Source organism: Bos indicus, chromosome 27, assembly GCF_029378745.1.
Source record: "Bos indicus isolate NIAB-ARS_2022 breed Sahiwal x Tharparkar chromosome 27, NIAB-ARS_B.indTharparkar_mat_pri_1.0, whole genome shotgun sequence".
NCBI classification, from domain to species: domain Eukaryota; kingdom Metazoa; phylum Chordata; class Mammalia; order Artiodactyla; family Bovidae; genus Bos; species Bos indicus.
Window position 1 is genome coordinate 29,132,189 of NC_091786.1, and position 27,708 is coordinate 29,159,896.

Genomic DNA, 27,708 nt, shown 5'->3' on the forward strand with positions numbered 1-27,708 from the left:
TCCAACACAGGATGTGGGCTTTAACTTTGATTAACCTATAGGGTGTTTTTCCAAAACAAAAGAACTGTCAGCCCCCAAAGGCACAATCAAGCCTCCGGCTCTAAAAACATAAGGCAACACTGACTTTGTGAAAAGAAAGCTGTTGTTTTTCTTAGGTTTCACGTATCTGGGCCCCATTGCCTTCGGGGAGTCCAAGGTCAATGGCTGTGCGTCTCGAGAACCTCTTCAAGGCAAAGCACACTTTGAAGCACAAGATGTGATAAATGGGACAGTCTGAAACCTGGCAGCAAAGTACCCAGTGCCCCCCTGAGCCCACCTTCATGCCCACAGCAGCAAACACCCGGGGTCATGGTAGTTTTACCAGAATATTGACTTAATTCATTAAAGCTGCTTTGGCAGCGAATAACTGAAATGAATTGAAGGATTCAACCGAGCTTAAGCATGAAAATGGACTTGGTTATTTGAACACAGTGGCGGATCACAGAACTTCAGGGTAGATTTGAATGCTGCTGGATTTAGAAAGGGACTAAGGAGACATCTGGTCTGTTTTCTGCCTCATCGTCCCTCCTGATGCTCTGATTTTTCAGGTCTCTGTCATTCTGTCTCTTCCCAACAGCTTTTCCAGCATACCTCGGCTCTGACAAGAGGAAGGCCACTTACCAGTAAGTCCTTGTGGGAACTAAACCTCTCTCTGGCTCTTAGGTCAGGGTCCACTCATGTTCCAATCAACTGCCTAGGGGTCCAGTTCATGTTTTACAAAATAGGGAGGCAAGTTCTTTACTTGGGAAAGCAGAGGGCAGAAAAAGAGCAATCATTAATTCAGCCAGGCCCTCCCTCTGACCATGAGGTTTCTACCGCTCTTATCCTGAACATCTTGGTGCTTATCTATTATTCAATTCCATGGCAGATATTAATTTTCAGGGAAAAAAAATCATTCACTATCATCAGCTGTAATCTTCCAAATGCTTAACGAAAATTATATTTCTAACTAATATTGGAGTCTGCAAAACAGCCACCTTGCTTCCCATATTAGGGAAGGACAAAACAGAAAGTATAATAGGAGAGAGAAGGTTTACCAAGGCATTAGGTGCCCTGTGGGCATAATAAATGTTCAGCCAGATTTATTGTTATTGTAATAGGTACAATAGGTAGTCTCACAAGTAAAATACTTAATGTGATTATAATGTTTAAAGCGTATAATCCGGCAAAGAGCTTTGGGTAAGGGGGGAGGAAGGGGGACCATGGTGATTGTGTCCTAGTTGAAAAACCCCCTTGGGGCTCACACTGCTGAGCAGGAGGAGACCCATCCACCCGGGGTTGATCCCAAGGACCAGCCAAGGGCACAGACCACTTGAAATGAGGGAGTCTCCCAGTTCTGGGAGCCTGTTCTTCAGGACAACTTAATTCTGTTTCCAGCCTATGACTCCCTAGGCCACCTTTTCTGCCCCTCAGACTCACACACCCAGCAGGCATGGTTGGTGCCCTTGGGACACTGCTTTATCACCAGGTGGGACCTGGTCCGCTCAGCTGAATCTGCCCTCCTGACCACATAACTCACCTCGGCGAGGAAGTCTGGGGGCCCCTCTTGGGGTCCACAGACACAGTTGGGACCCATTTACTCCAAGGTTATTCTGGCCCAAGTAGCATCCTCTCAAGGCTTCACTCGGTTTTGTTGGGTGACTCACCTGCTTCAGCGTGTAGGGGCACCTGCCCGGGCTCCCTTCCTCTTGGCTACTCTCATCAGGGGCAGGAGACAGGAAAGCTGTCAGGAGCGAAGATGAGGAGACAAGTTAGACTGTGAAGGGCCTCCCAGTGCCCGAACTTGAGTCCCAGCTCAGCGGTCCATCTCTCATCAGCTGGGGAGGAAGAGGTTGTCCTCTACCCTTCTTGGTGATTCTAGTTGGTCTAAGAATGAAATTGACATGAGACAGATTAAAGACTCAGTAATATGCATCCATGGGAGAGACCCAGGAAAAGACAGCAACTCACCAAAATGGCTCAAGCCCTCACCTTAAACACCATCTTCAGCTAAAGACAAAAGAGGCTGTTGAGGGTAGGCGTTTGGGACTTCAATGGGGAGGAAGGAAATTCACATGGAGATGGAGCAGCAAATGTTTGGTAAATAAATGTTTGCTGGGCCTGCAGAGACAGTGGGACCCAGAGTGGACCCTGATCTCTAGGGGTTTCCCTCACCACACTGAGTCCACACTTTCTACTGAAGTATCTGGGGTAGCTCTGTTCCAGGAACAGACCCTCTATGCAAATTCTTTTAGGAAATTAAGGGGAAAACCAAAGTTTCTTCCAGAGTCAAGCCCTTAATTGTCCCTCCTCTCAAATAATCTGTATAACAAAGAGGCACTGGGGGGGGGAGGCTACAGTTCCAAATCAAAGTTTATAGTTAAAGAGACCAAGCCCAAATGTTTCACTACAGGAAAAAGATAGATCAAAAATAGATAGATAAACAGAAAGAAAGATATACAAATAAACATGACATATAAGTATCATATACTTTATATGTATGTAAACATGATTATATATGGTATAAATGTGTATATAGTATATATGTGTCATGTTAGGTAGAATAGGAAACAGGAGTCCAAAATGGCAGTGGCTGAAAGACAAGGAAGGGAAAAGACCGGGAAAATAGAACAAAGGAAGGTCAAAGGAAGGTCCAAGGACCGGGGTGAGGACCTCAGGTAGAACAAACAGCACTCCTGGCTAGCCCAGTTTGCATAGGGCAGGCCCGGGGGGAGGAAAAAACATATAAAAAGAGGAGCCAAAGGGCTCTCTCTCTCTGTCTCTCCCCCACGCGCTGGAGCGCTCCTCCCCTCTCTTCTCTTCGCGTCTTTCGTTGGCATGCCCTCACGCTTCGAGGATGGATTCTCCTGCTATTTTCTAAATAAAATTGAGCTGTAACACTGACTTGTCTAAGAGCTATAACACAGTCTGTTCGAGACCTGAGAGCTATAACATGGTCTGTCCAAGACCCGAGAGCTGTGACGCGCCGAGGGCTTTAATGTCCGTCACTGCAAATCCTTGTTGTGACAAGACAGAACCGAGGAGCATACACTCGCCTGACATGTCATATATATTGATCTTCCCAAGTAGCTCAAATGGTAAAGAATCTTCCTACAGTGCAGTAGATCCAGGTTCACTCCCTGGTTCGGGAAGATCCCCTGGAGAAGGAAATGGCAACCCACTCCAGTATTCTTGCCTGGAGAATTCCACTGGACAGAGGAGCCTGGCGGGCTACAGTGGGTGGGGTCAGAAAGAGTCAGACATGACTGAGTGACTAACACACACACATGTATAAACATGACTTCCTAGGTGGCACTAGCAGTAAAGAATCCATGTGCCAATATAGGAGACACAAGAGATGCGAGTTCAATCCCTGGGTCAAGAAGATCCCCTGGAGGAGGGCATGGCAACTCACTCTAGTATTCTTGCCTGGGAAATCCCATGGACAGAGGAGCCTGGTGGGCTACAGTCCACGGGGTCACGAAGAGTCGGACACGATTGAAGCTACCTAGCACGCACACACAGGGAGAGGAAAGGACACGAGCAAGAGGGTAAGATGGAGCAAGAGCACCTCTCTGTAAAAACCCCCAAACTGAGCTATTGCTCTGAGTCCAATGACTGTTCAAACTCCAAAGCACTCTAGTTGACACGTTTTCAGTGTCCTCTTTTTACAAAGGGCTGAACAATTCTATTAACAAGATTAGCTTTGTCTAAACATTAATTAACCTCCATGAATATGAACACATGACCAAAGTATATCCTCTTAAACCCTTGAGAACCAGATTCCTATCACTCCATTAAAAAGAGATTTATGCCAACATTGACACTGGCCTTGTGAGAAAGGCCAGACAGTCAAAATCCTCAGCTAATAAGGCAGCTTCCTTACGCTTAGGGAGCATCCATGGTCACGCTTTTCTAAATTTATTTTTTATTGAAATAATACTGGCTTATAACACTATACAAGTTTCAACTGCACAATGTTATTTTTCTACTTCTGTGTACAAAAACAGCGTACTCCTCACCGAAAATTTCATTTCCATCTGTTGGTTACAGTTTTGAATATTTTCCCAGCATTGTTCTTTCCTGCTTGTCTGTCTTATGTTCAGGTCATGGCAGGGGAATAAACCCATAACTTAATAAGTAGATCTGTTAAAATTTCATTTAGAAACTCCTCAGTTTGGCTTTCTTACTAAATTCAAGTATATTGGATTTCATTAGTACCGCTTTACTATCGTTTAATTGTATCTGTATTTATCAACATTCAAGTTTTTTTTTTATTTTTTTACTCATTTCATACATGATATTATACATGTTTCAATGCCATTCTCCTTAGAGTACTAAGAAGTATCCTTGTGTTTATTAAGAGGATACAAAATAAAATTATAAAACTCTTCAGCATTTTTAAACATTTTACCACCAAGGGTATAATAAGAGGAATCTCGATTTCCTAGCCTGGGTGAGGAATGGCCCTTCTGTTTATTTCCTTTGAGACTTAAATGACACAACGTGTTATTTCACTCTGGAAAATTGTGAATTTTAAAGGGCAAAGTGTGTGATGAGTGTACTTTCTCAAGCTATATTGTCCTATCGTCACTCAAAAAATTGCACTGACTGGGATGCATTCTCCTGTGAAGGACTCATAAACAGAACAATTTCCCAACAACATTGAATCACCAAAGGGTGAAAAGCTGATTATATTCTGATCACAGAAAATAAGTAAAGATTCTTATTCTGTAAAGTGGATGGAGATAAAATGGTTAAAATGTCATCAGACAGCTCTGATCGCCCTCCTTTTATGAAAGCGAAATAAGAAAGATGGGGGGGGCGGGTAACTTGGAGTTTTCCAGAAAGTGAAGATAGGATGACGGGTGAAGGAAGGAAGAACCCCCAGGAAAGATTATTATAATAATGGGAGAAACCATGAAAACACTAGATGGGCACACATAAAATAATTTCCTTATGTCATAGAGCAATCAATATTACTGCCTGGAAAATGGATGGTGATCACAATGTGAACAAATATCATAGAATATTTGGGGAAAAAAGAGAGGAAAAAGTGTTAGGCACCGATTGGAAGAAGAGACATTCTAAGGGACAGGAACAACAATAAACTGAATCTCTATTACTTCAAAATCATTTTCTTATTATCTCTTTTATGCTCCAAAAGAGCTATGAAACAGAGTTTAGTCACTCATTTGTTGTTAAAGAATGGATTCCGGAGGCTTAGTATGATGTGTAAAGTATGACAAGGCTAATAAGGAAAAAGTGAGACAAAAAACAGAAACAAAGTGGGACTCTCCTGGTGGTCCAGTGGCTGAGACTAATCGCTCCCAATGCAGGGGGCCTGGGTTCGATCCTTGGTCAGGGAACTAGATCTCACATGCTGCAACTAAGACCCGGTGTGGACAAATAAATAGGTGACTATTTTTAAGAAGAAGAAATAAAGCCAGGGTAGATGCTATGTGAAGTCAGTCAACTATTAGTATTATTGCTCTGTGACCTTGGAGATGGTCAAGTAGGTCTTAAGTCAACTGCAAAAACTGGTAGATTAGATCATTTGACTAGTGCTCTTTCTCTTAAAAAAAATAACAGTTACCAATGGGGGCAAACCTTAACAGTAACCCATAAAATAGTCTGCACGTTCTCTTAAAGGAATTTAGATATTTTGCAGATTTACTTTTGTATACTTTTTACACAGCCACTTGAATTATGGTCATCACACGAAAGTCACTCCAAGCAATGTAAAGTTCTCTTCTGAAACAGTCTTGTGAAAGCCAATTGGTCTGAGGGGCTCTCACCTCTACCATCATCCTTCTGTGTGTTTCTCCCCAGACCATAGATTATCTCCGTGCTCGGTCATGAATACAGATGACTCTGTGCTGCTGCTCTGTAATCTGGTAGCTCTGTGAGATGTTGCTACTGGGCAAGTTTGGTGAGTAAGATGAGTGTGGAGTGTGCGATCACGACAAGGAGAGGTAGTAGACAACACTACATAGGGAGGCTGCCTGCTGGAGAGGTAACAGTGAAAGGCCTGGAATAAGAAGGCTGTGTACAAGCCCTGCTTTACCACTTAGCATATGATCCTGGGCAAGTTACTTTTCCCTCTGCTGTTGCCTTCTTCACATGTAAAACTGAAGAAAAAAAAAAAAGCAATAGCTGCTTTATTCAGCAGAATTGAGCATTAAAAGAGACAATAAATGAAAGCATTTAGAAGAAGGTTTGCTGCCAAGAAGACTCTACAACTACTGTATAAATGCTAGAAGTGACTTTTTCTGAAAGAAGAAGTTTAAATTGCTTCCCTTGTCACCTAATATGGTGAAGGGGTGGATGGAGACCCTCATGTTGAAAAGATATCTTCCCCTCACCCGCCTTTCCTGGTGACTAGCTAAGCAAGTGGGCAGCATTTCTCAGAGAATACTGGAAAGAAAAACAAAACAAAAAAAAAAACTTCCAAAGAAATCGATTGATTAAAACTTAGCACTCAAAGGCTCCACTTTGAACACAGGTAAAAACAAAAGCCAAAAGGATTGAGGTTAAAGAACTGACTAAAACCAATAAAGAGGAGCTAAGAGCTCTTTTAAAGAGATGAGTTGGCCTGCCTAATATATTTTCTTCAAAGAAAATGAGAAAGCTCATTCAGGAGCCTCAAGCTCTTCACACCGCACCTTCTGCTAAAGCCACAAGCATGGGATACACCTTCCAGAAAGGATCACAGAGAGTGAACATCCAGAAGGAGGAAGAGGGCCCTGGGGGTTCCTCATCCGCAGTATAACCCTCCCTCCTTCTCTGTTCTCAGCCACGAGTCTTCTCAGAAATCATCTCTGCACGAAAGCTCAACTGTCATGTTGGGTACAGTATTAATTATTACCATTTTAAGAGCTATTTTATTACTGGTTTAAGCTCTTTGACATTCCCCTATCTAGACTTCTTTATTATCTGTACATTTAAATATATAGGATTAAGGACTTTGGAAAATACATCTGCCTCTAGGTGAATTTCAGCCCCCTAATCTTTTTTCCCGTAGATTTTTCAACCATGGATTATCCAACAACAAGAGTTTTCCAAATCCTGACTCTGATACTTGAGGATGAATCTATGTGGTTTATACGTGTTCCTTTCCTAGGTCAGGGAGGAAGCCAGCTGGTAGATACTCCATGCTGTTGGTGAGAGGACAATCTCCATACTTCTGATTTAAAACAGAAAGATAACAAAGATGAACCCCAACCCTATGGAGATGGGCTCGTATTTTTGCTCCAGAAGAAAGAAAAGCAGATGCTTTCCTAAGTACTTTAGAGCCGAGTGTACAATCAGCCCCTCCAAAGCTGGTGACCCAGGCTGCCAGACCGGGGTGAAGAGTCTAACAGCCCAGAAGGTTGTTCGAGCCATATCTTGGTCTAAGCACAAGATTACAAGAGCAGTGAACGGACTAAAGAAATTGTTACCCATAGCATCCACTTTCATAACTTTTAACAAAAAGGTTTAGAAAATCTAGAAGACTAAGGTGTGAGATACGTTATGATGCATTCAGCCCCCAAAATACACTTAAGCCTGTGCATTATACAGAAACCTGCTTATACAGTCTTACTAAGTCCTACAAGTAAATGAAATTTGATCATCACTCCTGTTTTCTCTAGAGAGGATTAGACTGGGTTCTTCTGATAACCCCCAGCCTTCTGATATTACTTGGTGTCTTATGGTCATAGTCGAGGTCTCTGGGAACCGTAAGGGAGAGGCTTCAGTTATCAGGCTTCCCGCCTAGTAAGCAAACAGCCTATCTGCATCCAACTGTCATCAATTTTCACCTGGGCTCTCTTTTCTTTCTGTTTTTTTTTTGTTTGTTTGTTTGTTTTTTTCTCTCTCTTATTTAGAAGCTCTGAAGGTTCCAAGCCTGGAAATAAAGTTTAATGTGACAGACCTGCCAGCGGAACATTGGGAGAGCTTTTTCATTTCACACTGTGATCAGTTAAGGAGCTGTTCATCTATTTCTATAATCCAGACGGCCACAGCCAGAATGCCTCATTCCGCAGAGTGACATCTTTCCAGGTCTCCAAATTCTAATACAGCCATGTGCCATTATCTCCCTCTCTCTTTCTCTTCCCCTCTCTCTTTTTAAGAGCCAGTTAAGCATTCACTACAAGTGTAATAAAGGAGATGAATTACCGGTCTATTTTCATCACTGATGCCCAGCTCTGGCTCAGCTTTTAAAAAACCATCTCCTTCCTTCTCTTTTGCCAACAGCTCCATCTGACCAGCATTTGACTCATTTCAACCAAATAGATGGCAAATTTCATCCCATTTAAAAAACAAAAAAGGAAACAGTCACTTATTATCCTTAAAGCTTCTGGCTTTGCTGCCTATGAAATGCCCATCACTCTCTAGAATCCATTCACGGCCCCATGTTCCCAGATTATTCCAAATCTTCTCTTACCTTCTGAAATCCGTGACTCTTCCAACATCTTCACTTCCAGCCGATAACATTACTTCCTACTTCACTCAGAGGCAGGGAATTCCCTGGTGATCCAGTGGTTAAGACCCCATTCGTCCACTGCAGGAGGTGTGGGTTCCATCCCTGGTTGGGGTATTAAGATCCCACACACTGCATGATGCAGCCAAAAATCAATCGATCAATTAATTTTAAAAGATCAGCTCTTTGGAGCTTTGTAAAAAAATTTAAACAGTCACTTTTCACAGACTTCCACACCTTATCTCCTGCCTTCCCACCTGTTAATGGCTCACCTTGTCATGTTCCTGTCTAAAACCATGCCTTCCACATGGGTACTGGATCCTATGCTCTCCATCTGCTCCAGAACCTCTCCCAAATTCTCCTTTCTCTTCTACAGCATCTATTTTTTTTTAAGTCTCTACTGGGTCATTCCCATCAGCATACTCACATTCCAGGCCTTCTCTCATCTTGGAAAAGGAAAAGGAAGGTTGACTCCACTCTCCCCATCAACTTATATCTGATTCCTTTGCTCTCCTCTGTAGCAAAGCTCCTTGAAAGAGTTCGCTTTACGCTCTGTTTCTCATTCATCTCTTCTTTTTAATCTCTTGAACCCACTCTATCAGCTTGGTGTAAGATGCTGAAGCAGCTCTCAACTGAACACCAGGAGGAAAGGCAGTGGAGTGAGTGAGTGTGGGCTCTGGAGCCAGCCTGGCTGTGTTAGAATCCCCATGCTGTCACAGTCCAGTTGTGTGAACTTAGAGAAGTCACTTAATCCCTCTATTCTTTGGTTTGTTTATCTGTAAAAAAGGAACTATATTAGTATGTACCCTTATGTTTGTTGTGAAGAATAAAATTAAAAATCACATGTAACCTGCTTAGTACAAGGTCTGGAACACACTGGGTGCTCAGTAAGTGCTGGTTACTATTATAATTTAGTATCCAATAGAAACATAATGAGAGCTGTATATATCATTTACATTTTTAACCATCACGCTGAAAAATGCTAAATGAGAATGCTGCTGCTGCTGCTGCTGCTGCTAAGTCGCTTCAGTCGTGTCCGACTCTGTGCGACCCCAGAGACGGCAGCCCACCAAGCTCCCCCGTCCCTGGGATTCTCCAGGCAAGAATACTGGAGTGGGTTGCCATTTCCTTCTCCAATGCATGAAGGTGAAAAGTGAAAGTGATGTCGCTCAGTCGTGTCCAACTCCTAGCGAACCCATGGACTGCAGCCCACCAGGCTCCTCCATCCATGGGATTTGCCAGGCAAGCGTACTGGAGTGGGTTGCCATTGCCTTCTCCAAATGAGAACAGGTGAAGCTAATTTTAATAATTTTTCTTAACTTGGAATACTCAATATATCATTTCAACATATCTATATAAAAATCACTAACCAGACATTTTCAGTCCTATTTTTGCACTAAGTCATCAAATCCAGTGAGTACTTTACACTGACACTCTATCTCAATCCAGACTATGCATATTATTAAGTGCTCAGGAGCCACAACAGAAGAAAGCCACCGGGGAAGTGCCCCTTTCTAGGTTATAACGCCATCTAATAATCCAAGTCATTTGCTTTAAAGCTGAAGTAGAAGTCCCAAGATTCAGTCCACCATCAGTATCAGAACCAGGAAATTAACGGGGAACTAGAGTTTCTAAAATCCTACACCTAATCTCCCCAAGTGGACCGGGTTAATCCATCCTTTTCCTAAAACATCATTCATTTCCTCCTTCATTGGGCACACTGATGCTGGCATTCTGCCATCTGCCATTTTCCCCAAACATTTCTTTCCTTTCACTTGATTCATGTTCTAATTCATGTATCGATTTGTACTTTCTCTTGCCGTCTCTTTCTCTCGCTTTTCTCATCATCATCATTTTCTGGAAATGAGACATGGAAGCAGGCGACAGCTGGGTAAGGGAGAGGTCAGGAAGGAGAGCTAAAGGAATTATTTCTGTGATACCAAGTCAGGAGCTGGATGAAACATCAGTCGTGGAAGTATCGGGAGTGGACGTGTGGGGGCGCTAGACGGGGAAAGGAGGGATGCCAGAGCCTCATTCCTCTCCATCTTCACTCCCACTGCTTCATCAGGTCCCCCCCAGCCCCTGCTACACTGGGCTAGGGCGATGACCTCCTGACCAGGAAGCTGGATACACCAGGGTTCAACGTCTATCCCTTTTGTTTAGCTCAGTAACCCCAGTGACTAGAATAATGCTGGCACACAGTAAGCACTCATTAAAAAAGGAAAGAAGACAGAAAGAAAGGAAGGGAGGGGAGGAAGGGAGGGAGGGCGAGTAGAAAGAAACAAAGTGTCCTCTTTGACTTTCTTTCACCCATTGGCCATTTCCTTTTTGCTCATGCTGGAACTCAGTGTTACACCCAGAAGACCTCCCTTGATCTGCCCCTCTGCTTGTATCTCTCTTTATTTGACTCACTCCGCCTGCCCCTTCCTTACACTCTAACCAAACTGCCTCTTTCTAATTCCTTGGACTAGCTAGATGATCACTGCTGGCAAGTTATTGTTCTGCCTTTTCTCTGTCTGGAATTCATTTTCATGACCATCTCCTTCTCCTCCAAGTTGCATCTTAAATATTATTGATTAAAACAGGCCTTCTCTGATCCCCACCCCATTGCGTTTCATGATACCTGGCTGTGTGTTTCTTTTTCTTGAATGTTCTCATTTTATAATTACGGATTTATGTTTAGCTACTAATTAGCCTACCTGTCTCCAGTCCCGAAACTCACCCAATAGTGAGCTCCAGGAAGTGTAGGCACCACGCCTATTTCATTCATCGCTATACCCAATACCCAGTACAGTGCCTGGTATGTATTAAATCCTCAAGCCAGAAGAGCTGAATGTATGAAACCATTCCATTCCCTGGCTTATAACTGGCTTCTCTGAACTCACTTCCCTCATCATTTCCTTTAACTTTCAGTGTGAACCCTTCTGAAAATGTGGCACATATGCTAAAGAGGTGGCACCTGGCTATCTTCTCGGCCCAGGAGGAGCACCTCTGTTGAAATAACTCCTGCAAGAGTGATGGTTCAATAGGGCATAGCCTAACTCTGCTGTGGTTTTTCACTAGCTGTGGAGAAAATTTCCACTATCAGGATTCAATCCCCAAAACAGGGCACCTCAAAGACCAAACAGACATTGTTCTGAGACCATGGTGTCTTTAAGGATAACAAGGAACCTGTTTAAATGAGAAACCACTGAATCCTAGAAGAAGGCACCACATGGGTATTCTACCAGAGAGGTAATGAAAGTGTACTGCCAGCCTTGCGTTCAGTCACTAAATGTTTGTCTTTTAGGGACATAATAACAACTACAACAATAATAACTCATTTGATTTATTTATTTATTTTTTGGACCCTAAGGTGATCTTGGGAATAGAAACAAGAATGAGCAAAAAATGAGGAGTCTGAGGTCCCTAACACTAGGCTGACCACTTCTGGCCTTCTGGAACATAATAGAGAAATAAACTATCTTATTTAAGACACTATTATTTTAGATTTTTCTGGTATTCGAAATGAACTTAATCCCAAATTACAGAGCTGCTCTAGCCTTCATTGTTGTACTTTTAATACTTTTTCTCCTTTGTTCACATGGTGTGGCATGAGACCTTAGTTCCCCAGCCAGGGTTCGAACCCACACTCCTGCATTGGAAGCACAGAGTCCCAACCACTAGACTGCCAGGGAAGTCCTTTAATGCCTTTAAAAAAAAAAAATTTCCTTTACTATCATTTTAGAGACTATTAAGAAGGGAAAGATTCAACTCATGGGTCTGATCTTGAATCTGGACTCTAGATCATTCTTTAAGACAATTAGATATAAGAACAGCATTAAAATGGCCATGAGGGAATTCAAATAAAAGAAAAAGAATCATCTACCCTTTGGCCATCCCACCACCTCACAAATCCTCTTTCTCTGGTTCCCTTTCCAGGTTTCCAGATTTAATCACAATTTTATACTTTACTTTTTCTATTTATCATCAGCATTTTCATAAGCTGTATACTGCTTCTAATTATGATTTTAATTATGTATAGAATAACTCTGGCATGCTGCGATTCATGGGGTCACAAAGAGTCGGACAACTGAGCGACTGAACTAACTGAACTGAACTCATTTTAAAAGAGCATTTATATTTGCAGAAGATGCAACTGGCAAGGGATGAATTTCCAAACTATACAAACAGCTCATATAGCTCAATGTTAAAAAAACAAAAACAAAACAACAACAACAAAAAAAACAAAGCTAGGGGCAGCCTAGAAGCCACTTATAAACTCATCTCACAATGAGGGCCCCAAAATCATAATTTCAACCTACTTTTAAAGCCAGAATTCATCCTAAAGACCAGCATATAGTTGTTTGGGAGTTCTGTGGCCATAGTCATTTGGAAAAAAGGGATTACAGAGGTCAGAAGCCAAGCTAGGCTGATACATAAAAATTCAGAGTGATAAAATTATGCACCTCAAATCTTTTTAAAATTTTTGTTGGTTAAAAATTATATATAGAAACTGAATATTAAGGATTCATCAATAATGTATCAAGGTTAACTTGGGTGGATGTGGCAGGGAAGACTGGAGGCTAAGAAAGGAAAACTTCCTTATTCAGGGTGCTAAAAATAACAACTTTCTCTACCACGTTGAACATTACTATAGGGCACAGCCAAGTAATTATATATCCTCAATCGAGCTTACACTTGCCATACATATATAGTGATACTAAAAAAAAAATTTTTAAGTTAAGCCTCTGCTCAGTGCACTCTCTCTAAAAAAAATACTTTGCTGCAATTTAAATAGCTACAAATGGAGTAAGTTCAAAAAGTAAATTAAAATGTCTCATGAACTCTGATCATAGTTTGAAACTATATTATCCTTTAGGTGATTCAGTTCAGTTCAGTTCAGTCACTCAGTTGTGTCCAACTCTTTACAACCCCATGAACTGCTGCATGCCAGGCCTCCCTGTCCATCACCAACTCCCAAAGTCCACCCAAATCCATGTCCATCGAGTCGGTGATGCCATCCAACCACTTCATCCTCTGTCGTCCCCTTCTCCTCCTGCCCTCAGTCTTTCCCAGCATCAGGGTCTTTTCAAATGAGTCAGCTCTTTGCATCAGGTGGCCAAAGAATTGGAGTTTCAGCTTCAACATCAGTCCTTCCAATGAACACCCAGGACTGATCTCCTTTAGGATGGACTGGTTGGATCTCCTTGCAGTCCAAGGGACTTTCAAGAGTCTTCTCCAACGCCACAGTTCAAAAGCATGAATTCTTCAGCACTCAGCTTTCCTTATAGTCCAACTCTCACCTCCATGCATGACCATTGGAAAAACCATAGCCTTGACTAGATGGACCTTTGTTGGTAAAGTAATGTCTCTGCTTTTTAATATGCTGTCTAGGTTGGTCATAACTTTCCTTCCAAGGAGTAAGCGTCTTTTAATTTCATGGCTGCAGTCACCATCTGCAATGATTTTGGAGCCCAGAAAAATAGTCAGCCACTGTTTCCACTGTTTCCCCATCTATCTGCCATGAGTGATTATGGGTTAAAAAAAAATTTTTTTTTTCAGCCAAGTCCCAGGTACAAATAAAGCAACCAGCTACTTAACAGGGGAAAATTTAAGTCCATGGCCACTTAAAGGAATGCTTCCTTCTTTAAGTCACCATGGTTTCAAGCACTTCTCCTACTTTCTGCTGCTGCTGCTGCTCCTGCTGCTACTAAGTTGCTTCAGTCGTGTCCGACTCTGTGCGACCCCATAGACGGCAGCCCACCAGGCTCCCCGGTCCCGGGATTCTCCAGGCAAGAACACTGGAGTGGGTTGCTATTTCCTTCTCCAATGCATGAAGGTGAAAAGTGAAAGTGAAGTCGCTCAGTTGTGTCTGACTCTTCGTGACCCCATGGACTGCAGCCTACCAGGCTCCTCCATCCATGGGATTCTGAGTGTGCATCTGTTTTTCAAATTTATTTATTAATTTTCCTTTTGGCCATGCTGGGTCTTTGTTGCTGCGCGCGGGCTTTCTTCAGGTGCACCAGCTGGGGCTACTCTCTGGTTGCATTGCACAGGCTTTCATTGCACAGTGCATTTCGTTTCAGCACATGGTGCTCATTGCAATGGCTTCTCTTGTTGCGGAGCACGGGTTCTAGGATGTGCAGGCTCAGAGGTTGTGGCGTGAGGGCTTAGTTGTCCCTCACCATGCGGGATCTCCCCAGACCAGGGATTGAACGCGTGTCCCTTGAATTGGCAGGTGCATTCTTAACCACTGGACCACCAGTTCAGTTCAGTTCAGTCGCTCAGTCGTGTCTGACTCTTTGCGACTGCAGCACACCAGGCCTCCCTGTCCATCACCAACTCCTGGAGTTTACCCAAACTCATGTCCATCAAGTCGGTGATGCCATCCAACCATCTCATCCTCTGTCATCCCCTTCTCCTCTCGCCTTCAATCTTTCCCAGCATCTGGGAAGTCTGCATTTCTACTATTAAGGGAGGTCTTCAGGACTCAACTCTCCTGCTTAATCACCAGTCCACACTCTACATATGATTTATCCTTTTATTTTCAATGCCTTCTCTATGCCTGACAAGATTAAAAACAGGAAAAGATAGGAGAGTTTTACTCCACAACTATAACTCTGTGACCATGTGAGCATCACTACTCTGATGTGAATCTGTTGACCCGGTTCATGACTTGACCTTAATTTTATCTCTGGCAAATAGAACCGTAGAATGTTTGAGTTGGATGGCCCCTAAGAGATCCCTGATGTATTGCTCACATGTAGAGAAAAAAGTTGGGCACTGTTTGGGTCCCCATAGAAAACTGGTCATGTGACTAATCACAAGCTACCTGTTACAGGTTAAATTGTATCTCCCTAAAATAGGTTGATATCTAACTCTCAGGACCTGTGAAGGAGAAAATTTGGACAGACACGCACCCAGGGAGAGCTCCACAGGAAGATGAAGGCATACAATAGGCTGTACAAGCCAAAGAACACCAAAGACTTCCAGCAAAGCTTGGGGAAGCAGGGAGAGAAGCATGGGACAGATTCTCTTGTTCTAAGAAAAAATAAGTCCTGCAACATCTTGATCTTCAGCTTCTAGCCTCCAGATGGCGGGACAATAAATTCCTATTATTGAAGCTGCTCAATTGTGGTACTTTGTTACAGCAGTCCTAGCAAACTAATGCAAAAGCCAAATGTTTTAAGAAAGCATTTTGGTAAAAAGACACAGGATAAAATCTGGAAGAACAACAACAAAATGTGAAGCAAGAAATAAAAAGCAAGAAAAATACTAGAGAAAACACAAAGAACAAAGACATGGAAAAGAATAAACAAATACATCAATAAAAGCAGCCTTTCTGGCCCCCTCAACCCTGTCATTTCTTTCTTTGTTACAATAATCCTTCTACAACAACAAATTCTCCTAATAGGAGTTCTAGTGTGTGGGAATTTGCTTCTGCGTATTTTTCAGAAACAGCAAAAATGTCAGTGCCAGTTTGTCTGTTACTGAAATGTATGCTATTCTTATTAGGGATAAATAGAGACACAGGGAAGGAGGAGATAGGACTGAACAAGAGAGGAGAGGAAAAGGGAAGGGCAGAAGAGTGATCACATTTACAATTAAAACATGACAGAATAAATAAGGCAAGATCCCAGATCTGGATGCCCACGCTGGAGACAATTCTGGGGATGGGGGGCTCTGAGCAGACTTTATTTTTCTGGTCTCCAAAATCACTGCAGATGGTGATGGCAGCCATGAAATTCAAAGACACTTGCTCCTTGGAAGAAAAGCTATGAAAAACTTAAACAGCATATTAAATAGCAGAAACATGACTTTGCCGACAAATGTCCATCTAGTCAAAGCGATGGTTTTTCCAGTAGTCATGTATGGTTGTGAGAGTTGGACATAAGTAAAGCTGAACGTGAAAGAACTGATGCTTTTGAACTGTGGGGTTGGAGAAGACTCTTGAGGGTCCCTTGGACTGCAAGGAGATCCAACCAGTCCATCCTAAAGGAGATTAGTCCTGAATATTCATTGGAAGGACTGCTGCTGAAGCTGAAGCTCCAATACTTTGGGCACCTGATGAGAAGAACTGATTCTTTGGAATAAGACCTAATGCTGGGCAAGATTGAGGGTGGGAGGAGAAGGGGATGACAGAGGATGAGATGGTTGGATGGCATCACCGACTTGATGGACATGAGTTTGCGCGAGCTCCAGGGGTTGATGATGGACAGGGAAGCCTGGCATGCTGCAGTCCATGGGGTCGCAAAGAGTCAGATACGACTGAGTGACTGAACTGAACTGAGATGGTCTTAAAGGAGATAGATGGAGGGCAATAAAGGAGATAGGAGTCAACCTCTCCAGACATAAATTCCTAAAGTATCTGAATATCTGTTTATAGAGCTGAACACTCACATTCACACAAATGCAGACCTGCTTCTTGCACACACCACAAAGCAGGACATACCTGTGTGCAATCTACTGGAAAGGGACCTTCTAACGATGCCAGAGATCAAAGGATGAGAAATGCAAACTAACAGAGACAGTCGTAATATGATAAAGTAAGGGGTGTGAAATATAGTTCATTTTCTTCTTTAAATTCTTGGTAAATATAATGCCAATATCTCTCTAACCCTCAAAGGTGAATACGCTCTGTTCTATTTCATGAAAGGCAAGTTTGTTTCATTTCCTGTAAGTCAGTTTCATGCTGCAGCTGCTTCCTCACAATGTTCTGCTCCCTCCTGAGTCTCCATGACTGAATGACCATCAACTTTTGTTGGCCATGAGCCTCTGGTCACTGGCGTGAATGCCTGGACTCCTAACCTCAGGTGCATCAGCTGGTGATATGTCTTACAGCCCTCTCCTTCTTCTCCCAGGATTCCACCCCACTAGCTCAAGGCTGTTGAGATTTTACTGAATTCAAGGTCACTGAAAAGGATTACTGTAAGACAGGGAGAGGTTTTAAACTGTGTGCTTTACAGAAAAAGTTCCCCAAAGACAAGCATTTGAGACATGGTTCCTTTGAAGACACAGCTTAGTTCCTAGCCTTGCTTCCCTGCCCACGTATGTGCTCTACTTTTAGCAAACATCTCCTGTTTCCAAATACAATCAAAGTCTCCCAAAACAACCCACAGTCAAGACAGAACATTGTTAAACAGAGCAGGTCCACAACGCTTTATTCTCCCGTGGCTCTCAGGCCGTGCAGAAGTTCAGAAAAGCAAGAGATGATGCCTGTGTCAGATGCTTTCGCAGGCAACAGGTGGAAACTCAACCCAAACCCAGTGCAATGTTTATTTTCATAACTCATTTTCTCATAATACAGAATGCCATGACAGAAGGTCTGGTTGGTTCATATCATCAGAGATTATTTCCCTTCCTCTATGACAGAAAGTGAAGAGGAACTAAAGAGCCTCTTCATGAAACTGAAAGAGGAGAGTGAAAAAGTTGGCCTAAAGCTCAACATTCAGAAAACTAAGATCATGGCATCTGGTCCCATCACTTCATGGGAAATACATGGGGAAACAGTGGAAACAGTGGCAAACTTTATTTTTTGGGGCTCCAAAATCACTGCAGATGGTGACTGCAGCCATGAAATTAAAAGATGCTTACTCCTTGGAAGGAAAGTTATGACCAACCTAGATAGCATATTCAAAAGCAGAGACATTACTTTGCCAACAAAGGTCCATCTAGTCAAGGCTATGGTTTTTCCAGTGGTCATGTATGGATGTGAGAGTTGGACTGTGAAGAAAGTTGAAGGCCGAAGAATTGATGCTTTTGAATTGTGGTGTTGGAGAAGACTCCTGAGAGTCCCTCAGACTGCAAGGAGATCCAACCAGTCCATTCTGAAGGAGATCAGCCCTGGAATTTCTTTGGAAGGAATGATGCTAAAGCTGAAACTCCAGTATTTTGGCCACTTCATGCGAAGAGTTGACTCCTTGGAAAAGACCCTGATGCTGGGAGGATTGGGGGCAGGAGGAGAAGGGGACGACAGAGGATGAGATGGCTGGATGGCATCACCAACTCAATGCACATGAGTTTGAATAAACTCTGGGAGTTTGTGATGGACAGGGAGGCCTGGCGTGCTGCGATTCATGGGGTCGCAAAGAGTCGGACATGACCGAGTGAACTGACTGATTCTGAAGAATAAAGCATCAGCTTTATGGTAGGGCTGGTTCCCTCAAACTCAGCATCTGTGACAGTGACAGATCCCTGTTCATATCCAATGGGAGAGGGACCCTGGCTTTTCTTTGCAGAAACTTCAAACAAGTCTATTCTCTGCCTTGCCCTATTTGCTACCATATCCTCAGCACCTTCAGCAGAGTTATGAAGACCTATGTGTCAACTGAAAGCTATCTGCATATTGTCATTTTCTGGACAAACTTTCATTTTTCTCCATGATCTTTTAGACATCTTTTTAACACTGATCTTTAAAAGTTAAAAAAAAAAAGTCAATAATTCGCAGAGGCCACAACCTTACACATAGGGGATTTTTAGCCACACTTTAGAGAAATCTGGCTCTAAAGATGTTACCTTCTGTCACCTTCAGTAATAGAAGCTGAATAGGTATTTGTTGTATGAATGAAGAATAAATACATCACATCAGTCCAAATCGGCTAGAGCCAATCGCTGGCAAGGGAGAGGAAAAGCGATCGGCAGTTTCTCATCCAAGGAGAAGCAACCATAATATTAACTACAATCTCATTATAGAGACATCTGCCCCCTGAGAGCTGTACCTTGGTTAGGCAAAGACCCAAGCAAAGACTTTGAAATGAAATTGGTTTTTGTTTTCACTCATGTTTTATTTTACCTACAAAGTCAAAGTTTGGGAGAGTGAACTCTCCTGCCATTTTTGAATACAGGAAGGCGATAACAAAAGGATCTCCGTTCCTACTACACACACCATCCCCAAAAGTCAGGGTGAGAGGCAAACTTTGACCTTCCAGGAAGAAATTGATTCATCCAAGGCTCAGGAGCCCAGTCTGGTGTTTTTGATGTGTTCTGTAGTGAGTATAATTGTTTCTCTCCCCAAAAGATATATTCATGTCCTAACTCCCAGGACCTCTGAATATGACCTGATTTGGAAATAAGGTCTTTGCAGATATAATCAAGTAAAGCATGAGGCATACTAGATTAGGGACAGCCCTGATACGATGTTCAATGTTCTTATCAGAAGTGGGAAGTTTCTGTCCATCCCAAACTGCCATGTACACTCTGCCATATTTAAAATGGATAAACAGCAAGGACTTACTGTGTAGCACAGGGAACTCTGCTCAACGTTATGTGGCAGCCTAGACGGGAGGGGAGTTTGGGGAAGAATGGATACATGTATGCATATGTCCCTTCGCTCTTTACCTGAAACAATCACAACATCATTAATCAGCTATACCCCAATACAAAATTAAAAGTTAAAACAAAAAAGAAGCGGGGAAGTTTTAACACAGACAGAAGACAGACAAGGAGAGCGCCATGTGACAACAGAGGCAGAGACTGGAGTGATCTGTCTACAAGCCAAGGAACATCAAGGACGGCCGGCAACCACTAGAAGCTAGGAAGAGAAAGGATTTCCCTAGAGCAGGGGTCCCCAACCTCTGGGATCTAATGCTTGATGATCTGAGATGGAACTGATGTCATAGTAATAGAAATAAAGTGCACGATAAAGGTGACGCACTTGAATCATCCCAAAACCTTCCCCACCTTGTCCATGGGAAAATTGCCTTCCACGAAACCAGTCCCTGGTAAAAATGCCGGGGACCACTGCCCTAGAATATTGAGAAAGGGCACAGCCTTTCCCTACTGTTAACCTTCAGCTGTGGCAGGGAAGTTCCACTAACAGTTTCGTGGGTTTTTATATTCCAATAAAATTTTTCAAAAATCTCTCTTGGCACCAAAGACCACTCAAACTAAGCAAGCACCTTTTCCACCCTGATGGCAAGCTCCTCCACAATGGAAAACCTTTATGTTTCATTGTAGACTTCATTTTGTCCAGTTTGTGGCAACAGCTCAGAGCCATACCTTATGTCAGATCTTCAGAAAGCGATTTCCATCCATTCCCTCCACCTCCCCAAAGTTTCATAAAATTACTGGTCTAGAGATGATCATCAAATTCAGCCTCCACCTGATGAGACCTTCACACTCTCCCAAGGTCAGAGTCATCCGTGCTTCTAGCATCCAGGCAGTGAGACACGTGAACCACCCTCTCTGCTCCATATCTCACTGCTTCTGTGCTGATGTCTCTCCATTCATTCACTCACTCATCCATTAACACCTGCTATTAATTGATATCTGCTGCTGCTAAGTCGCTTCAGTCATGTCCGACTCTGTGCATCCCCATAGACGGCAGCCCACCAGGGTCCTCTGTCCCTGGGATTCTCCAGGCAAGAACACTGGAGTGGGTTGCCATTTCCTTCTCCCAGTTGATATCTACTGAGAACCTACTCTGTGTCAGGTACAAATCTAGGCTCTGAGAATAAAGCAGGAGGAAAATACATAATGAATACCCTTGTGAGCATAATTTCTAAGATCATAAATAAATAAGAGAAGAAAGCATGCCCAGTGTTGATAAACACTATCGAGGAAATTTAAGTAGGCAGATGGGACAGAGAAAGGGGTCGGGTGGGGGTGCAATTTTAAAAGCGTAGCAGGGAAAACCAGCTTTTGGTTATAATAGCAAAATGCAACTACCAAGAGTACTTGGCTGGGAAGCTTCCCTGTGGTCCAGTGGTTAAGAATCTGCCTTGCAGTGCACAGGACACAGGTTCGGTCCCTGATTGGGGAACTAAGATCCCACATGCTGCAGAGCAACTAACCCAGGCGCCACAACTGCTGAGCCAGCACCGTGCAACGAAAGACCCCTCATGATGCAACAAAGATCCGATGCAGCCAAATAAATCTAAAAAAATAAAAGCTCATATTGAAATAAAAGAATACTTGATTGTACGAACTTTACATGTTGTTCTGAGTAGCAGTAGGTTTTTCTTTTTGATTTTCTAGGAAAGTGTCGTTCCCCCCAGTGCCCAAGGTCAATTTCTATTACTATTTGGGACAGCTTCTTTTCCAGCCTTTAGCCCCTCCCCTGTCATCATCCTCCCCTCTCTTTGGGGTGAATCATCACAAGTGCCCTGGGTGCCCGTTCTGGCTGTACCCTCTCCGATTATGGTGCCTGGACCTGGTACCCTCTTCTGGGTGGACAGAGTAAAACAGGACCATCATCTCCGATGGTCTTTATTCTCTGTGCTTTACGACTGACAGTGCAAACACAACTGTGCTCACTTTTAAAAATAACCGTATGGCACTGTAGACTCATACAGACCTGAGAATCAGTAAGACTGCTAAGAAATGTTTAGGCGTCCTAACTCTTCAGCCCCGGGCTCTTCCCACTCTGTGGTGTCTCCTCCCCCTCGATTTTATTGGCTTTGGGAAAAATTAAACCAGTTAGGGCAGCAGCTGCGGCAGTCAGAGCACACAGCACGCGACAACCTCTAGGCATGACTCTCTGCTCCATCTAATGCTGCCCACTCTGTCCTACAGATTTGATTAACACCATCCTAATCTGCAGAGCCTTAAAGTGCTGAGTTATCATCTGCCTATTTTTTCCCCTCTAATGTTTGAAAAGAAATCAATTGATGGCAGCTTATGTTTCTGTCCTTTGCTTCCCTTGCCAGAGGTGAATCCCACTGTGTCTGAGTGAGAAGGGGCTGGTGCCGGCCCTCCAGCCTCTCTGGTGAGGATGGGATGACACAGAAAATTCGCGCTCCCTCGTCCCTGCCCTGCTCCTCCTTATGAAAACAAAACCATGTGGTGTGCAGGGTAAACCTTTTCCACTCCAATCTTTTACTGGTTTTCTTGGTGTTCTCTCTTACTCTTTACCTTCCAGAATCAACAGGAACACATCATCGAAAGAGGCACTAAGATATTGTTAATTGTCGATGCCATGAGAGTTGAAATCCACCAATTACTGGCTGTGGAATCTTGGATAAGCCACTCAGTTGCTCTGTGACTCTTTTTCCCATCTGAAAAATGGAGTTAATAATAGTAGCTGTGTCCAAGGCACATTGCGAGCATTAAATGAGGTCACACATGGAAAGTGCTTGGGCTCATGGTGACACCGTGGAAGGGTTAGCTTCCATTTGGAGTTAAAATTAAATACATAAATTCATAGTTCACTGCCAATTATTTGGAGGTAGCTTATCAGCTCTGTGTTTTCCCTGGGAGGGGAGAATGAGTGTGATATAACAGGTCCTGCATGGAGTCAGACAGACAAAAATTCGTATCTGACTTCAATTGCATGGCCGTGGGAACATTATTTATCTGAGGCAAGCCTCAATATTCTCACCTGCTAAGTGGTGACAATAACACCTCCTGCACAGAGCCGTTGAGGGAATCCTGGTGATTCTAGTGGTCTCTGTGCTCCATACAACGCCTGTGGAATTTATAGCTTCAGATGCAATGCACAAAATGTGAAATGTGCCCTTGGTTGCAGAAGATTGTTCTTGGAAGAAAAGAATGTCATCATTTGAACCCCACAAAGAGACCTTAACTCCTGACTTGCCTTTTCTAACAAGGGACCTTTCCTTAGTCCTGGCTATCCAAGTATCACCGTAACCGGGGACCGAGGCACGAACGCCTCAGGGCCCCATCTTTCCCTTCCAGCCCCATGAACTTCCCATAGGCTTCATACTATGGTATCTCCGCTCACACTGACTCTCTCTCCAATAGCTTCTCCATTATTCAGAACCTTCATCCACATCTGGCATGAAGTATGGATTATCCTTCCTGATTCATTCATAGCAAAGTCTGTCTATGGACAAGACCAGGAGGAACAGCAAGAGGGTGGGCACATCAGGTCCTGAGACAGGGTTGGCGAGAGTGGGAAGCATGGTATCTCACAGGCAGCCCACTCGGTCACGAAGCAGGTGGCCAAGTAGCCCATGTGACCAGTGTGTGCAGAAGTCTTTGGCTGCCTCAGAAAAAAAAATAGCGTTACACCGATACAATACCGTATTTCTGACTGCATCAAATTTTCTCTAGATGACTTGATAATAATCAGCAGCTATACTTGCAAAATGACAGGGCTGGGAATACCTTTGGGATCACTTCTTCCACAAGCCTCATTTTACACATGAATAAACTTAGAAGTGAAGTGACTTGTCCATGGTCATGCAGGTAAGAAATGACAACATCTGATTTAGCAGGGTGCTAATTTTGATTATGCTTTCCATTGCCTCATATAATTTCAGCTTCCTGCTGAACATTAAATATCTGAACAATAGTGATACTGATACATTTCTCATTTCTTGACTTTAGCCGTTTATAATACCCTTAAAAGAATGTTTACGAACAGCTCCTCTGTTTAAAACCAAAAGCAAAATGCTTCAACAAGCAAACCCAGAAGCTAGTCTTGCCTAAGAACACTGTCAGCCTCTCTATACTGTCAGCCTTGAATCCCTCAAAACGTACCTGTGTCCTTGTTCATCTAATTTTCCGAGTAAATATCATCAGTCACCTTGAAGCAGGTCATTTCCTGCTGATAAACAGTCATTGACTAGGTTGTAAGCAATCAGGTTTTTAACACCTGGCCATTAATCCCTAGAAATGCCCTCTACCCAAATTCTTAATTGCTTAAACAAAAGGTTTCCATGGGAGATTAACCATCAGAGCCAATCTGCAGCTCTCACAAAGCAGTTCTTTGTGCCATGATTTCCACACTCCTCCCCTCAACATCAGGGAATGCTGGATAAGAAGTCAGGAGAACACCGATGATCAGGAAGAGGAGGTCTCGAGGTGAGGGGGACTGTGTGCTCACACCTTCCTCAGATGTCACTGGGACAGCACGTGAATCTATGAAATACGGGCACGTAAGAGAGAAAGGTCTGCTGGGGAAACGCTTCCTGGTTATCAGTGAGGATTTCAGTGGAGTCTCAGCCATGGTTTAACAAATGTCTGTTGGGAAGCTTAAAATAGAGGGATTCTCCTGGCACTACGTACAAAGTAGATAACTAATGAGAAGCTGCTGTACAGCACAGGGAACCCGACTCAGCACTCTCTGGTGACAAAGAGGGGATTTATGTATGGGTATAGCTGATTCACTGTGCCATACAGCAGAAACTCATAACATGGTAAAGCAACCGTGCTGTGCTTAGTCGCTCAGTCGTGTCCGACTCTTTGCACCCCCATGGACTGTAGCCTGCCAGGCTTCTCTGCCCATGGGATTATCCAGCTAACAGTGGCCACGTGGAAGCAAGCTACCAAGTATTCTTTATCACCTACCAAAAACCCAGAGCTCTCCTATGAAAAGAGCTCTTCTACCCCTCTGCCACACCTCAACCCAAATGTCACCTTCTCCAGGCAGTCTTCCTTGATTTCCCAACAATATGTTAGGGGCCCCTTCTGAATGTTTAATTTTAAGTGCACATATCATAGCAATTGCTACTGCTCTTTACTGTGATTACTTGCCCAACTCTACAGCTCCTTGAGTAGCTGCTTCTGAGAATGCTTGTCTCACTCAACCCCAACTGCATCCCCATTACCCAACATAGTACATCTCACATGGTGGACCCTCAATAAATGTTTGGCCAATCATGGAAGCCCACTGGAGTTATCCCTTGGCTTCAAGAGTCAGGACTGAATCATTGGTCTTTTGTCTCTCTCATCAATTGTTTCCCCCCAGCTTTTCTTGAGCCCTACAAGAGCATCTGTTTGACATTAATAATACCATCAAGACTTATCCTGAATTAATTTTTTCTGCTGCAGCTCCTGTGGGCTGGAGTAGTGATTATCATTCACAAGACGAAGTGGGGTGGGGGGTGTAAGCTGCTCTTGAAAATGAGTCTACCGTGATGCACCAGCCGGGAGCTTAATAGGGAGCATGATCTTCAATTTGCTGAGTGTAGCTCGACAAGGAGCCCTGAGCTGGGCTTGTGACATGCCATTCCTCAGAGGGTTTCAGCTGCTGCTGTGCTGCAGGGAAGGATTGATGACTCTGATGAGAGATTTGAACACAGTCCTCTTAAAAAAACAGAAGGGCTGGGGCCACTGGGCTAATTGGAATTACAAGCATATGTCTGTGCATGCCATGCAGAATCATGCCTGTATATTAGATGCACAGAATAAAAGGGTGGAATATTTGAGGATAAAGCAAAAGCTAAAAGGACAAAGGCAACAGGCAATCTAATCCACTTAATGGGTCAAGGAGTTCGGAGCTGAGCCGCAAATGCATCATTTGATAACGGTAATGAAAAAGACAGCAATCTATATCTACAAATAGCATTACAGCAGATTTGGTTTCGAGGCCAAACTAGGTTGATGTGAAATTTACGAGACTGGCTGTCTCTCGGATATGCTTAAGAGGGAGGAGCACATTCAATTCTTTCTCTTTCCCGTGGAGCTCAGTGTGAACTGAGTCTTACTTCCAACGTAGGTTTTACTGTTATGTGGGACTTTATTCTGTTTAAATGACAGTTAAGTATTTTGCCACCCAGGTTCATCTTAACACGGAGGATGCCAATTGTACAAGTGGATGAGGTCTATTTAGGGTTCCCTTTGGGCATTTCATTTCCCTGTCCAGTCTCTGTAGGTCTCTTGCTCACACTTTCATACACACACACACACACACACACACACACGAGGTTCACATTTGCAGGTGGCCTGAAATGCCATGTGCAGTAAAGTATGTGCCTGAATCGTGACTTAGCAGCTGATACTAGAAAATGTAGGAAATGTGGGTTCTGATGATTTGGACAGTATGTTTTCTGTCTGCAAAACCCATTACAACATTCCTGTGCAAAATGCTGTCAGAAAGGTGCTTCGTTTCCAACCGAAGTTCTAATACATCCTCCACAGTAATCACAATACACTGCATTACAAAATATGCAGGATGCATTAAGCTTTTTTTCTCCTTGTGATGTCTCAGTCAATATCAGGTAGCACTTACAGAGGGTAATGAAGTCTGCTTTCAACACAGCAATGTTCCTACAATTATGTGCTGATTGACCTTCACTTTGTGCTGTGCCTGCAAAGAAAGGGGACCCTGATAGACTGTACAGAGTAGAGCATGTGCAAGTCAGATGGTTGAAAGGAGGCAATAAGCTTGTTGCTGCAGCATTGTGTGGGGCAAGTTTCAGCCGAGACTTGCTCCTAATTCAAGAGTGACAGCAGACGCAATCAAAAGCTTGGGAAGGGATTTGGGGAAGACAGTTTTTTAAAAAAAAATGTCACCCCAGGATTTAGGTTTTCACCCGTTCTGTGACAAATTTTAGAGTAAAGGACGTCACTGGATCGAACCTAACCAAATGCTCCCTTGTGATAGAAATAACAATTCTGCATAAGAGGCAACTACAGAGATAAATTCTCATCCCTCCTTGCTTTTCTTAATGTCTTTTGCAGTTCTCTCTGCTTTGGTTAGGGTAGGTAACTACTGTAGAGTAGACTCAGAATTACATGATTCAATCACAACAGACACGAATTCCTTACTCACTTATGAGCCCAGTGTAATCTCAAGTCATCCTGGTTGGTGATGAGGGTATGGAATGCTCTGCTCCACGCAGTCACTTAGAGACCCAGGCTGATGAAGGATTTGTTAACTACATATGAGAGTCTCCCTGGAGGTCTCCAGCCTAGTCAGCTAGAAGAGAAAGGAACACAGAAAAGCCTACATGAAAGGCTGCATGGATTATGGCCACATCACGTAGGCTTACACATCCTCCTGGCTAGCAACCCACCACACGTAGCTGCAAGGGATCCTGGGAGATATGCCCAGGAAGAAGAGGCACGGATTACAGTGAGCAGCCAGCCATCCCTGCCACACTCCTCTCCTCCCTGTTCTTTCAGTGGTGGAGTTCCTGGTTTCCCAGGGTCTCTCTCAGTCTTATAATAGGGCATGCTGCCCCCAGACACTTTCAGGATGCAAAGATTACCATCCATGGAATACTCTCAAGTATCCGGCCAAAACTCCCCTCCCTGATTAAGACTGAAATTTCCAAAAACCTACTGTACATTTGGGCTCCCCAAGTGGCGCTAGTGCTAAAGAACCCACCTGCCAATGCAGGAGATGTAAGAGAGACAGGTTCGATCCCTGGGTTGGGAAGATCCTCGGGGGGAGGGCATGGCAACCCACTCCAGTATTCTTGCCTGGAGAATTCCATGGACAGAGGAGCCTGGCAGGAAAAGGCCAGGCTTTTGGCCTTTGGAGTTGCAAAGAGTTGGACATGACTGAAGAGACTTAGCACACACACATATACTGTACATCCATCTGATATTTGAAT

The 27,708-nt window shown here is 43.5% G+C and overlaps 1 protein-coding gene across 2 annotated transcripts in view; it reads right to left on the bottom strand.

Annotated features, from left to right (window-relative positions):
- Positions 1 to 1,537: 1,537 nt before the first annotated feature.
- Positions 1,538 to 27,708, bottom strand: part of FUT10 (fucosyltransferase 10) — a 133,104-nt gene continuing 106,933 nt past the window's right edge. Inside the window, exon 5 of one of the 2 annotated variants that reach the window (XM_070781378.1) lies at positions 1,538 to 1,762. In XM_070781378.1, coding sequence (XP_070637479.1) covers positions 1,691 to 1,762 — 72 coding nt within the window. In that variant the 3' untranslated portion in view covers positions 1,538 to 1,690. The remainder of the gene's footprint in view (positions 1,763 to 27,708) is intronic. The other variant, XM_070781377.1, reaches the window with a different exon arrangement.